This window comes from Vespula vulgaris, chromosome 2 (assembly GCF_905475345.1).
Source record: "Vespula vulgaris chromosome 2, iyVesVulg1.1, whole genome shotgun sequence".
Taxonomy (NCBI): Eukaryota; Metazoa; Arthropoda; class Insecta; order Hymenoptera; family Vespidae; genus Vespula; species Vespula vulgaris.
Window position 1 is genome coordinate 11,943,000 of NC_066587.1, and position 13,099 is coordinate 11,956,098.

Sequence of the window (13,099 nt, forward strand, 5' to 3'; positions counted from 1 at the left end):
GCTGTAAAATTGATTAATAGATTCATTAAATTAGAATAAATAATTTAAATCTAAAAAAACTAAAACAATTAATTGATTATATGATAAGAATTATGAATATTGTTGATAATGATAATTAAATATTCGGATATTTTTTATTAATTTTTAAACTCGCTTTTTTTTACAAATATTAATTTGTAATTCATAGAAATAGATGGCAGGTAATAAACATGATAGTGAATATTGAAATTAAATGTTTTTTTTATTACTCTTAAAATAAAAAGATATAAACAAAAATAATACCACAGTAAATTTAAATTCGATTATGTGCAAATAATACATATTATATCGTTACAATAACAAATAGTATTTGCATTAGACTAGATCTTCAATTGCATTGTATACAGTGTTACTTTTTAGGCACAACCACCATACAATTTATTATACATACTTTTACTGCATTATTAAGAATAAATATGTGTTAGCTTAATTAAAACCCTTATAACTAAATAGTATTAATACAAAAAACTTTAAAAACTTACTATTTCTTATTTATAATTTTACTTTGAGTTTTTCTTTATTTATATTCATTATTGAAGTATATTATATAGTTCTACTTATATCTGGTGCTCCATAAGAAAGATCTATATTAGAATTTCTAGAAATTAATCGTTCTGTATCTCTTATATTTGAATGTGAATTTAAACTAACAATTAATTCTCTTTTTGGCCTTAAAATATGTCTAATGTTATTGTAGTTAATATCTATTAATTTAAAAGCATTCAATAAAAATATTGCTATTATAATCGTAAAAAAACCGCATAAAGATCCTACAATATCCTCAATTTTCATATTCTGCCATTCTCTAAATAATATTGCTGATGCTATTATAACTAAAGTTGTGAAACATACATAATAAATTGGCATTACAATAGTAGTATCAAATAAATCTAATGATTTATTTAGATAATTCATTTGTAATGTAACACAAAAAATAACACTAAAAAAAAATACCCATGTCAACAAATTAGAAAAAGCACCAAAAAGTGACATAGTTTCTTTCAATGCTAATCCTATTCCTTTACAACTCATTACTGTCAATGAACCTATAGATGAGCATAAAAATATATATACAATTACATTTTGCTTTCCATATGCAGGACCAAAATAAAAGATTATAAGCAAAGTGCATAATATTACAAACAAAACATAACTAAGAAAGCCTGGTGCTTTAATTTTTTCTAAAAGATCATCCAAGCTATTAACTTCTTCTTCTTTTGGTGAATGAAGTATTATTATTGTTGAACCCAGAATACATAAGAAACATCCGATCTGTATAAAATAATAAGTTTAATATATAATATGTTACTTTCCCATTATATTTCCTTACCTTTCCTAACAAGTTAAGCTTTTCATTAAGATATTTTGATGCTAAAATTGTAGATACTAAAACACTTAGAGCACCCAATGGTGTAATTAGAGAAGCAGGGGCAAATGCATACGCAGTAAAATTTTCAGCTTCTCCTATACCCACTACAATATATAATTATTAAACATTAAAGATAATATAATTAAAAGAAAATCTTATCAGATTTCATTAAAAATATATTTACTTGATATTAAACCAGCCCACCATATCCATTCTTTAAGGTATCCAAAACCACCAGAAGAAGCACGTAATCCGCCATATCTTTGAAGTCGAATCAAAGCTATTTTTTTTATAATAAAACTTGCACCTACAAAAAATAACTTGATTAATAATAAAAAAATATTTCATTTTTTTTTATTCTTATTATTAACATGCACAAATCGTACATATTAAATTGATATATTTTTAACCTATAAAGATACTGGAAGAGATAGCTAATCCCAATCCGATGTAGAAATCCGTACTATCATCAGGCGCTTTAACTACAACTTCAGTAGATGTAAACATGTTTCAATATAATCATTTGACTATATTTACAATCGTACTAAAAATACACATTTCCTTATATATAAAAGAAAAAAATAAACTTCGCAATTCTGACATATAAGATACTATATTTTTGTAATAACGTTAATAACATATGCACGATTTCGAAACTCTATTTGATAGTGCAACAAGCATAGATAACATTGCCGAAATTTAATTTGTATACTTGTATTTTAGAAATTTATAAATCGACACAAAATTCAGATAAGAAGATTGATAAAAATTGTAATGATTATAATCAGCTGAGATTAGATACAGCCATCGACTATATAACTTACAAAGCTTTCGAAACGCAGAAAAAAATAGTTAATATAGATAGCTACCTTAAACAAAGATATGCATATCTACAAAATATTTTGTTCATGTTCATATTTGTTTGATGCTTCACGTGTATTTGATGCAATTTGAGATTTATATAAGGTTATGGAAACACTTATGTTTTGATGATTAAGTCTTGATATATATTGATTGATAGTTAATAATTAGTTTTATGCTATTATAAATACTAAAGTTATATTAACAGTTTTGTTTGTAATTATTAAAATACACTTCGCAATGCCAGTAATAACTCGAATTGTGTGAGTATGTTTATATGTTATGATTATATTATCATTATTTAAACATTTTTTAAAAAATTTTTAAACAAATTATTATTATATTTATGTTGTAGTAAACCAACTACGCATAAAGGAAAAAAAGCAATTTTAAATAAAGAACCAAAATTAATTGAAGATGCTAAACAAGCTTTTTGTATTAAAGGCAGAAATACTTCTCAAATTGTTAATGATTGCATGAAAGATTTGGTAAGTTTAATAAAATTTTATGTTACATATAAATAATATTATGTAAGATTAATATAAAAATATTTGTTTAGTATGATCTCAAAAAACCTGATGTACAAATGATGCAAAAAAAGAATGATATAATTCCATTTGAAGATGCAACTACTATTGAAAAATTTTCGTCGAAATTAAATGCACCACTTTTTATATTTGGCTCACATAATAAAAAACGTCCACACAATCTTGTGTTTGGTAGAATGTATGAACATACTTTATTAGACATGATGGAATTTGGTATAGAAAATTATAAAAGTTTAAAGGAATTCAAAGTTCCTAAGATTTCAGTAGGAATAAAGCCATTATTAGTTTTTAATGGTGAGCTTTTTGAAAATAATCAAGAATACAATAGAATAAAAAATCTATTTATTGATATGTTTCAACGAGAAGTAGTTAAAAAAATCAGATTGCAAGGACTAGAACATGTATTGAGTTTTACTGCTGATGAGAACAAGATATATATAAGAAGTTACAGGTGAAACAAAAATTTTAATTTATTAGAAGTTGTCTAAAATACATCAATTAAAAGTTATGATTCACATCATTACTATTATTTTCATTTTTAACATATTGCTTACTTTTTTAGGATACTTTTAAAAAAATCAGATTCTAGAATTCCACGTATTGAGTTAGAAGAAATTGGTCCATCTATTGATTTGGTATGTAGACGTACTAAATTGGCTTCTGCTGATCATTTTAAACAGGCCTGTAAGAAACCAAAGGAGCTAAAGGTAACAACATTATTTTACTTTTTCTAATTACTCATAGCAATAAATGATAATACTTCAATATAACAATTGCTTTTTCAAATTATAATAAAATTCTAGATAAAGAAAAAGAAGAATATTTCAACCAATGTTCTTGGAACTACTTTTGGTCGTATTCATATTGGGGAACAAAATATTAATAAAATACAGACAAGAAAATTAAAAGGTCTTAAAAAAACACTAGCAGAAAAGAAAGAAAGTAAGAAAAGGAAAAGTTTGGGTGATGATGACAGTAGTCCTAAAAAATTAAAAAGTATAGAAAATGAGATAGTATCATAACATATATTATATCATATATTTCAATTTATTTAATAAAACTTTGTTTTTTTTTTTGGTTTTTAAATATAATTACGTTGATTTTAAGTCGATTTGTGGTAGTCCCATGTAGACAAACCTTTACGATCCTACAAATAATTTACATTTAAGTGAAATATGATGAATAATTTTATTTCTTAAATAATAATAATAATAATTGTTTACCTTGACAGTAATTCCACAAGTATATAAATTCTTTCTTGCTGTATCACATGCAAGTAATAAAAATTCGTCCTTTTCTTTTTGCTCTAATATTTTATTTCTAATAACATTTCTAAATTCCACAAAATAGTTGATAATATCTTCAGTTTTTCGATTTTCTACTATGCATTTAGATTTTGTGAAACCAAAGATAGAAAGTATATTTGAAATGTATACAGAAACTGCAGCAATTGCAGTTGTACCTTTGTCATTGTAAGTACTCTAAAGTATAAAATATAAATTAACTATGTAACATCAATTACATACATATCTTAAAGAGTAAAACATCTTTATATACTTACATTATTTTGAGAAAACATTTTATTACCTATGTCAACAAGATTTAAAATAGCTCGTATTGCTTGTGCAGTATTGAAATCATCTGCTAGAGCCATATGTACCATACTTTTTGTTTCATGCAAATTCTATAAAAATGAATTTATACATTTAAAAAAAAGATACTTCCTTCTTTTATAAAATATTTGTACTCACGTGAATTAAAGAAGCTTCATCTATATTATTACTATTGATTTTACCAGTCAAATAATTATTACATTCATTAATAAAATTTTCTATTTTTTTTCTTGCACTTACAGCATGATCAATCACATCATTAGAATATATAATATCTAAAATAAATAAATAAATATACAGATAAGACAATTAAATTAAAGTAATTATAATAAAATAGTTTGCAAATACATACTACTCCTGTAGTGAGAAAGTAAACACAACATTCTTAAATCATTGGTTGTGTACTTTTCAAGAAACTCTTTTATACTTATGGTATTTTTTAAACTTTTTGACATTTTAATGTCATCTTTTAAGCATAAATGTCCACAATGTAACCAATAATTTACCCATTGTTCTGTATTATGATAGCAACAAGATTGTGCTTCTTCATTTTCATGATGTGGAAACATCAAATCAATTCCACCACTATGAATATCTATTGTTTTTCCAAATACTGCACTAATAGTAAGTAATATATACTTTATATTTTAACAAGAAAATAATAGGTATTTGCTTATGATTATTTACTTTTTCCAAATAAATATTATTATAAAATATTACCTTGCCATAGCACTACATTCTATGTGCCATCCTGGTCTTCCACAGCCCCATGGAGATTCCCAATATGGTTCTTTATCTTTTGCTGCCTTCCATAAAGCAAAATCTAACGACGATCTCTTATCTGTGCAAGTAGTATCCATAAATGGAACTAAGAGTTTCCCATATTTATTATATGATTTGGTATCAAAATATACAGATCCTATATAATATGTAATATTAAAAAACAAGTATTATATAAATATGCATAAAGTAATAATAAAAATTTACCATCTTTTGCAACATAAGCTTTATTTTTAGCTAAAATATTAGCAATGAATTGTATTATTTGTGGTATATACTCTGTAACTCTACAGCTTAAATGCGGCATTGTGACATTTAACATTTCCAAATCATTAAAAAATTCATCTTCATAGAATTTGGATAATTCTCTAAAATTTATTCCTTTTTCTGCAGCTCGCATTATTATTTTATCATCAATATCTGTTACACCCATTATTACTAATGTATGAATATTAAAATATTGTGTTAAAATTCGTCTTATGACGTCGAATCGGATGTAAGTGCTAAAAAAAAAAATATTATATGAATAGCAGATGAAATAATACAGTTATATATATGTATATGTCAAACATTGACTATATTATTAATTATATTAATTAAACATGGACTATATATGTATATATATAGTTACTTATAATATATCATCTTACATTGCATGTCCAATATGAGCAGAATCGTAAACAGTTGGACCACACATATACCATGTTAAGAATCCTTCTTTTCTTAATATTAATGAAACTTTAGTTTTTGTAATTGGATTATATAGTTTAATACCCGTATCTGTTCCTATTGGTTCTATCCATTTAAAATTCTTTTCCTGTTTGGCTGGAGTAGTTATAAAACGATTATATTTTTTTAGAAACTTATATATTGCTCTTGTTTTTAAATACATTATAAATATTTGAATTGTTGAAACAAAATAAAAATTACAGTAAAATATATGGAATAAATTTGTAATTTATGTCAGTTTTCAATTTTATATGTACTATCTATAATACTTAAGCAAACACAATTTTGTGTATGCTACTTTTCGTTAGAAATAACTTGGAATAACTACCAGTTTACAGAGGTGATGATAATATTGTTTTCTATACTATCGATTGATGTTAAAAAATAATTGTAAAGTATAATGAAATAAATAAGTGAAAACATTATCGATTAATCGTCGATATATATTAGCAGTATTTAAAATTTATAATGTTAATAAAATTAGTATTTATGTTATCTATAATTTATATTTGTACATATATGTGTATCTATACTATTAATCCTATAAGTTCGATTTAAACACTTAAACGATTTATTAACACGTAAACACTTCAATTACATACAATAACATATTTAAAAAGATATACGTAGAAAATATATCCAAACCATGCAAATATTACGAATAGATTCACACATAAACGATAAGAAAAACTGCGATGTATCGAAACGATTAGTTATTGATTTGAAAAATCGAGAATTCGAGAAATCGAGAATTCGAGAATATCTACGATAAATTCAAATGTCAAATAAATTTCGTATAAAAATATATGACACGATTATGACATCGCTATAATTTCTGTCGTTTTTAACTCAACCACATATTGTGATTACATCTTCAGCAAATTAAATAATATTTTTCTCTACAAGTTAATTAATGCATTATTACATTCAGATTTATATTATGTAAGAGACGTTAATAGAGAAATTAATTACATTAATTTGTTTTGATATATATTTCATTTTTATGTAACATGTTATTCCTAATCGATGATAATATAAATTGGTAATAATAAGTATGCGAAAAATAATATCGGATATATAGTATTTTTAAAGTATTTATGTATTAGATCGAAAACATAGTGAGATCATATTTTGCAGTGAGGTAGATAAAATCATCTTTTGTAAACAGATTACAGTTCATAATCGTTGATCAGGCGTCGACTTACGAGTAGCTTGGTAACATAATTCTTCCATTATGAAAGTTCTAGAGCCACCGAGTGCCAATTGATTGAAACAATCTATGCATTCCAGCAACACGTGATGTAATTGAACGGTTCACAGACCGACTAACAATAACGACCAGGGGCTGGAAGATGCCTTTATTATGCCCTTCTAGATACTTACTCTCTATACTATGCTCAATAAAGTAATTACTGGTTAGTTTCATTAAAAAAAATGTTGTTTCTAGCAATTAGATATATATTAATACAATACCTTTTTAATCGTATACAATATCATATATGATAGTATATTATAACAATTTATACGATAATATATCGATAACACGTTATGTTTGTACGTACCGAATATTTTATGCACATATGTCATAAGATTTGGATCTATAGAACATTAAAATAATGACATGTATTCATATCGTAAGGAAAGTTTATTTCTGAGGTTCCAAAAAGAAAAAATATTTTAATTCGTAAGATTATTACATACGATAGAAATGAATAGCTTAAATATATTAAGTTGTTATTACGATATAAAATTATAATGTTATTAGATTGTGAAAAAATTTTTCGATACTTAAGAATACTTAAGAAAATTATCATCTTTATTCATAAGCATAGACGTTGACGAATATAAAGATATAATAAATAATTGTTTTTGATTATAGTACTTCTATTGATGAAAACAATAATTTTTCTTTAATATTTTTCTTGATATTAAGGCAAGTAATTGTCTTATAAGACAAACGATTCCAATATCGTCAACTTAGTAAGGATGCTTTAGAAGCAGAATTCTCTTAATTTGTTTTTTCTCATATATTTTATTGGCGCAAATGGAAGAAAGAGATCTTTGTAGAAGCACGTTTTCGATACGTGTAAGATCATGACTAATAAAAGTCGACCGGTAACCAAATATAATAGGTTCCAGTCAAATGCAAATGGAAGGGGAGTTCCGGTTAGGCACTTTTAAAGCGCATGCTTGCCTGTCCTGGCCACATTAACGTTTCAGCCTCGAAGTTGGCTTTTAAGATAGATACACTTCTATACGTCGCTCTTTATCGTCTCGCTCGTAAGCCTATCTATATAAAGCAAGAATATTATTATCGCCGGTTATTACAATTTCATTCTTAATACGCGCAAGTTCTAAAAAAAGATTATAATTATATCAAAAATATCTCACATAGAAATATTCTAATTTATATTTGATATAATAAGACTTAACAAATATAAATATCAATACAGTACATAACAAGCCAGATAGATACGCAAATAGATAGAAAGAGGGACAGAGAAAGAAGGTCTTCGGTCACCACCTAGTTCGATCGATCGTAACATTGAATATTCTTATATACCTATATATATACGAATATACATTCATTCTTCCGGCTCTTTAATCGTGCGGGATTTAAAGTAGAGAAGAAAATATCTAACACTCCAACATTTTATCGACGGCAAGAAGACAAAAATGGCTTTAAAAATTTATATCGATTCACCGAAAGTAAAGTACACAGAGGATTATATTGAGGCGGAGTACGAGTACCAGACTACAAATGTGTTAGAAGACGATACTGGCAAGTTCACGGTAAGCACTAATCGATTGTGATCCACTTTTCTGTTTTTTTCTTACTCGAATGCTTTATTTTTTTTTTTTTTTTTTTTTTTTTTTTTTTTAATACGATTAATACTGATATCAATGATTTTTTAATAATGATCTAATGATACTTGTGTATACTTTTCATGGGTTATTATCATTAAATTTGAATACTTATCAAATACGATGAAGCAACCATTAACTATAAATCAATATATTGTCACTTTTAATTGAAACTTATATCTGTAAATGATTAATTGTTTAGTGTAAACTTTAATATATTTTTCATATATGTGAACGCGTCAGCACATATTACGCGAGCGTAACATAGACTGTTCCACTGGTTCTAACCTTCCCTAACTAGTTTCAGACGCTTTCGCGCATACATTTCAGAGGTCCTTGAAGATCTTTTATTAGGAGGAGGGTACACTATCGATCTTAGATGGTTTCGTGTTTACTTTACAAACTATCGTTCGGAGTAAAACCATGCTGTTACTTGAACTTTATGTCGGGAACAAATACCTTTATTCGAAATATTTTCTTTTGCTAATTCGTATTTATTGTTTTCAAAATATGCGTGAAAATTTAATAATGACATTTGATTCTATCCTATGTTTATATTTATCTATACGAAAATGCATTATTTCAATATGAATCTTTCAAATTTTTAGTGTAAATTCATAAATTATTTTTACGGAAATTTTAAACGGTTTAAATATGATTTATTGTTAAATATTGTATCTAAGGCTTCGAGTCGTAATTACATAAACATTATATACCATTGCGTATCGAATTCATTTTCTTATGACGAAAAGTTTAAATTTATCTTCAATATTATTTACCACTGATTTTTATAATACTTCGAATTAATGCATTTCAGCTGATATAGTAAACCAAACTGTTTTGATCACGCACATAACTGTAGCTATAAAATGAATCACGCATGTACGTTACAAAACAATTTAACAGTGAAATATTAATGCGAAATATATATCGTACTATGCGATAACTTTCCAAATATATAATTACAATTACTTCGTACAATCATTCATTTTTTTCAACTTTGTTTTTTATAATTATTTAAATATAAATATGATAGATATAAATTGATTGTTATTGTAAATGAATACAATGAATAAGTAATTATATGAAAATATATTTTATGGATGTTTTTTCTACGCTGAAATATTGTTTTTGATCGAATGATGATAATGATATTGTATTCCTTTGAAAATTAAATGTTTCGAATCTACTATAATTTTTTTCATAGTAATAATTTTATTAATTCTTATAAACGCTATCACTTTAAAATTATTATTAAATATTCCATTTATTAGTTCTTAAAAATGTATATTTTTATAATTTCTTAAATTTAAGCAGATTACTTTAAAAAATCATCGTTAAAAATTGATGACCATGAACATTGGTAAAATTAGAACCTTTGTTCTTATTTTGAGTAACATAATACAGTTTACTATTTCATGAAAACCGCGATAAAATGGAAACGTAAACATGAATATTATAATTTTATCGAATTTGTTGAGCCATACAAAAAATTTCCGCAAGTTAAAGGCAAATAACGTTTGCCGAAAATGTATGAATACTATTAGGAATACATTGAATACCTACTTTTATATCGCTACAATATTATGCACTAATCAATTTGCAATAGTTTTATAATATAACATAACATAATTAATTTAATTTAATTTAATTTAATAAAACTAGCTATTGAAATACATAATATATTAATCAACTATCGTACAAAATTTTGTCATTTAGTGTTGTTAAATATAGTTATCAAGCTAAATTTATTTGAAATATCAAAAATTAAACACCAATCGAATGATTTGGTAATAAAATTTAAAAAGAAGATTCAAAACTGAAAATAGCTTTGATCTGTACGACTCGTATTATTAATATTGCGATAAAGAATTCTTTCGTTTGATCTTGTTCGTAGATTTTGCCACTTGAATTTTACTTAGCACTTCTTTGACAAGTTCTTATTTTACAACGAGATATTTTAATTTTCAAAAAACATCGTGCAATCTAAATAACAATATTGCGATGTATTATTACAGGTAAGACCAGTATCGACGAAACTTTTAATAAGAACGCAAATAGAAGTACCAAAACTTGGTGTTATGTTAGTGGGTTGGGGTGGAAATAATGGTACAACAATAACGGCAGCCTTAATAGCAAATAAACACAAACTCACGTGGGAAACAACAACTGGAATTAAAAAGGCCAATTGGTATAAACAGACTGTAAAATATTTAATAATTATCTATAAAGATATTAAAAATGTATTTGATACGAATTACAGGTATGGTTCCTTGCTTCAAGCATCCACCGTTAAATTAGGGAGCAAAGATAATCAAGACGTATTTGTACCGATGTCTTCGATGCTACCTATGGTTCACCCAAATGATATCGAAATCGATGGATGGGATATTTCAAGTATGAATCTTGCTGATGCTATGGAACGTGCGAAGGTTTTAGATATTAATTTACAAAAACAGCTTAAACCACATATGATCCATATGAAACCGAGAAAAAGTATTTATTATGCTGATTTTATCGCGTCGAACCAAGTTAGTAATCCATTTATATTTATTTGTCTCTATCGATTTCCATAAAATATTGACGTTAAAATAAATTATTATTTTATTTCTTTTTATTTATTTATTTATTTTTTTTTTTTTAAGGAAAATAGAGTCGATAATCTTATACATGGAACAAAAGTTGAACAATTGGCTTGGATAAGAAAAGACATAATTGAATTCAAAACATCCAAAAATTTGGATCAAGTAATCATTTTGTGGACTGCAAATACAGAAAGATTTTCAAGGATTATTCCAGGAATAAACGATACTGCTGATAACTTATTAAAAGCCATTGATGAAAATCATTCTGAAATTAGTCCGAGTACAATGTTCGCCGTAGCGGCAGCATTAGAAGGGGTAAGTTAGTCACGTCGTATTTACGTCATTCATGTATTTTTTATATTGTTTTATATTGTCTTAATTTATTTTATATTGTTTTTATATTGTCATTCATATATATTTATTTTTTCTTAGTGTACTTATATAAACGGTTCGCCACAAAATACTTTTGTACCAGGAGCAATTGAATTAGCTGAAAGACAAAATACATTTATTGCGGGCGATGATTTTAAATCTGGTCAAACAAAATTAAAATCGGTTCTTGTAGATTTTTTAGTATCTGCTGGTATTAAACCAGTATCGATCGTTAGCTACAATCATCTTGGAAATAATGATGGATATAATTTATCTGCACCTCAACAATTTCGTTCGAAAGAGGTAATCTTTCATTCAATCGAAACGATATAGTTCAAATCAATAGAATATTAATTTTCGAAAATTAATCAATGTTTTGTATATTCCAGATTTCGAAAAGCAACGTAGTAGATGATATGGTTCAATCGAATCAAATTTTGTACGAACCTGGAGAAAAGCCAGATCACTGCGTCGTTATTAAATATGTTCCGTATGTTGGTATGTTAAAAACAAATGACTATAAAATATTTTTAATAATTTCGATTAATAGATATTAATATTATAACGAATATATTTTAAAACATAGGCGACAGTAAGAGAGCGATGGATGAATACACGTCAGAAATAATGCTTGGTGGTCATAATACTATCGTAATACATAACACGTGCGAGGATTCTTTACTGGCAAGTCCGATCATTTTGGATTTGGTATTGCTGGCCGAACTTTGTTCTCGTATTACTTTTCGACACATAGACCAAAAGGATGAAGAATTTCGAGGTTTTGAAAGTGTTCTTTCTATACTTTCGTATTTGTGCAAAGCACCGTTAGTACCGAAAGGTACACCTGTGATAAATGCGTTATTCAAACAACGAGCTGCTATAGAAAACATATTAAGAGCTTGTCTTTCATTACCACCAGAAAATAATATGCTTCTGGAATATAAAATTAATTTGAAAAAATCATAATATTAAACTAATTCTGAAATCTGCGAAATAGAGTATATATAGATTATAACAAAATGTTAAATAAGCAAATCACGTATTATTTTGGATATAACCAGCCAGTATTATCAAAAAGCATATCATTCCACGTTCAGCAATAAACTTTTATCGAACAATGAAACAGTAATGATTTCTTTTCAATCATTTTTTCGTCTTGTATATTTTCTTATATGATGAAGAGCATAATAAAAGTATTTTCCATTCTGCTGAGTATTTCTTTTCACATACAAAACAATGTAATACACAAATGATATGCTATTGTGTGTGTACTTATCTTTTAAATAGGTATGCGGTCATATATTGATACTAATTTTTACTTTTCATATATTGATACTA

At 26.1% G+C, this 13,099-nt stretch overlaps 4 protein-coding genes across 12 annotated transcripts; 2 read left to right on the forward strand and 2 right to left on the reverse strand.

Annotated features, from left to right (window-relative positions):
* Positions 1–220: 220 nt before the first annotated feature.
* LOC127061509 (magnesium transporter NIPA2) lies at positions 221–2,183 on the reverse strand. Its single transcript, XM_050988482.1, has 4 exons — positions 1,819–2,183; positions 1,593–1,715; positions 1,370–1,512; positions 221–1,311 (listed from the first exon to the last, which is right to left on the reverse strand). Exons 1-4 carry the CDS (start codon positions 1,913–1,915, stop codon positions 583–585), a joined length of 1,092 nt encoding a protein of 363 aa, XP_050844439.1. The 5' UTR covers positions 1,916–2,183; the 3' UTR covers positions 221–582.
* Positions 2,184–2,211: 28 nt separating this feature from the next.
* LOC127061510 (ribosome production factor 2 homolog) lies at positions 2,212–3,923 on the forward strand. Its single transcript, XM_050988483.1, has 5 exons — positions 2,212–2,532; positions 2,625–2,757; positions 2,829–3,268; positions 3,380–3,524; positions 3,621–3,923. Exons 1-5 carry the CDS (start codon positions 2,510–2,512, stop codon positions 3,837–3,839), a joined length of 960 nt encoding a protein of 319 aa, XP_050844440.1. The 5' UTR covers positions 2,212–2,509; the 3' UTR covers positions 3,840–3,923.
* LOC127061507 (probable cysteine--tRNA ligase, mitochondrial) lies at positions 3,263–8,101 on the reverse strand. 8 transcript variants are annotated; one of them, XM_050988475.1, is made up of 9 exons: positions 5,861–6,259; positions 5,418–5,713; positions 5,151–5,349; positions 4,783–5,048; positions 4,569–4,705; positions 4,379–4,501; positions 4,041–4,298; positions 3,913–3,964; positions 3,263–3,499 (listed from the first exon to the last, which is right to left on the reverse strand). In XM_050988475.1, the coding sequence occupies exons 1-8, from the start codon at positions 6,100–6,102 to the stop codon at positions 3,920–3,922; spliced, it is 1,566 nt and encodes a 521-aa protein (XP_050844432.1). In that variant the 5' UTR covers positions 6,103–6,259; the 3' UTR covers positions 3,263–3,499; positions 3,913–3,919. The 8 variants fall into 8 exon arrangements, with proteins under 8 accessions (XP_050844432.1, XP_050844430.1, XP_050844433.1 ...); XM_050988473.1 differs by lacking the exon at positions 3,263–3,499 and adding an exon at positions 6,566–8,101 and having other exon boundaries at positions 3,836–4,298; positions 5,861–6,035; XM_050988476.1 differs by lacking the exon at positions 3,263–3,499 and adding an exon at positions 6,542–8,101 and having other exon boundaries at positions 3,836–4,298; positions 5,861–6,035.
* Positions 8,102–8,163: 62 nt separating this feature from the next.
* On the forward strand, positions 8,164–12,967 carry LOC127061506 (inositol-3-phosphate synthase 1-A). 2 transcript variants are annotated; one of them, XM_050988471.1, is made up of 7 exons: positions 8,169–8,732; positions 10,823–10,995; positions 11,068–11,335; positions 11,450–11,704; positions 11,822–12,064; positions 12,151–12,259; positions 12,348–12,967. In XM_050988471.1, the coding sequence occupies exons 1-7, from the start codon at positions 8,616–8,618 to the stop codon at positions 12,725–12,727; spliced, it is 1,545 nt and encodes a 514-aa protein (XP_050844428.1). In that variant the 5' UTR covers positions 8,169–8,615; the 3' UTR covers positions 12,728–12,967. The 2 variants fall into 2 exon arrangements, with proteins under 2 accessions (XP_050844427.1, XP_050844428.1); XM_050988470.1 differs by having other exon boundaries at positions 8,164–8,732; positions 10,823–11,335.
* Positions 12,968–13,099: the final 132 nt, after the last annotated feature.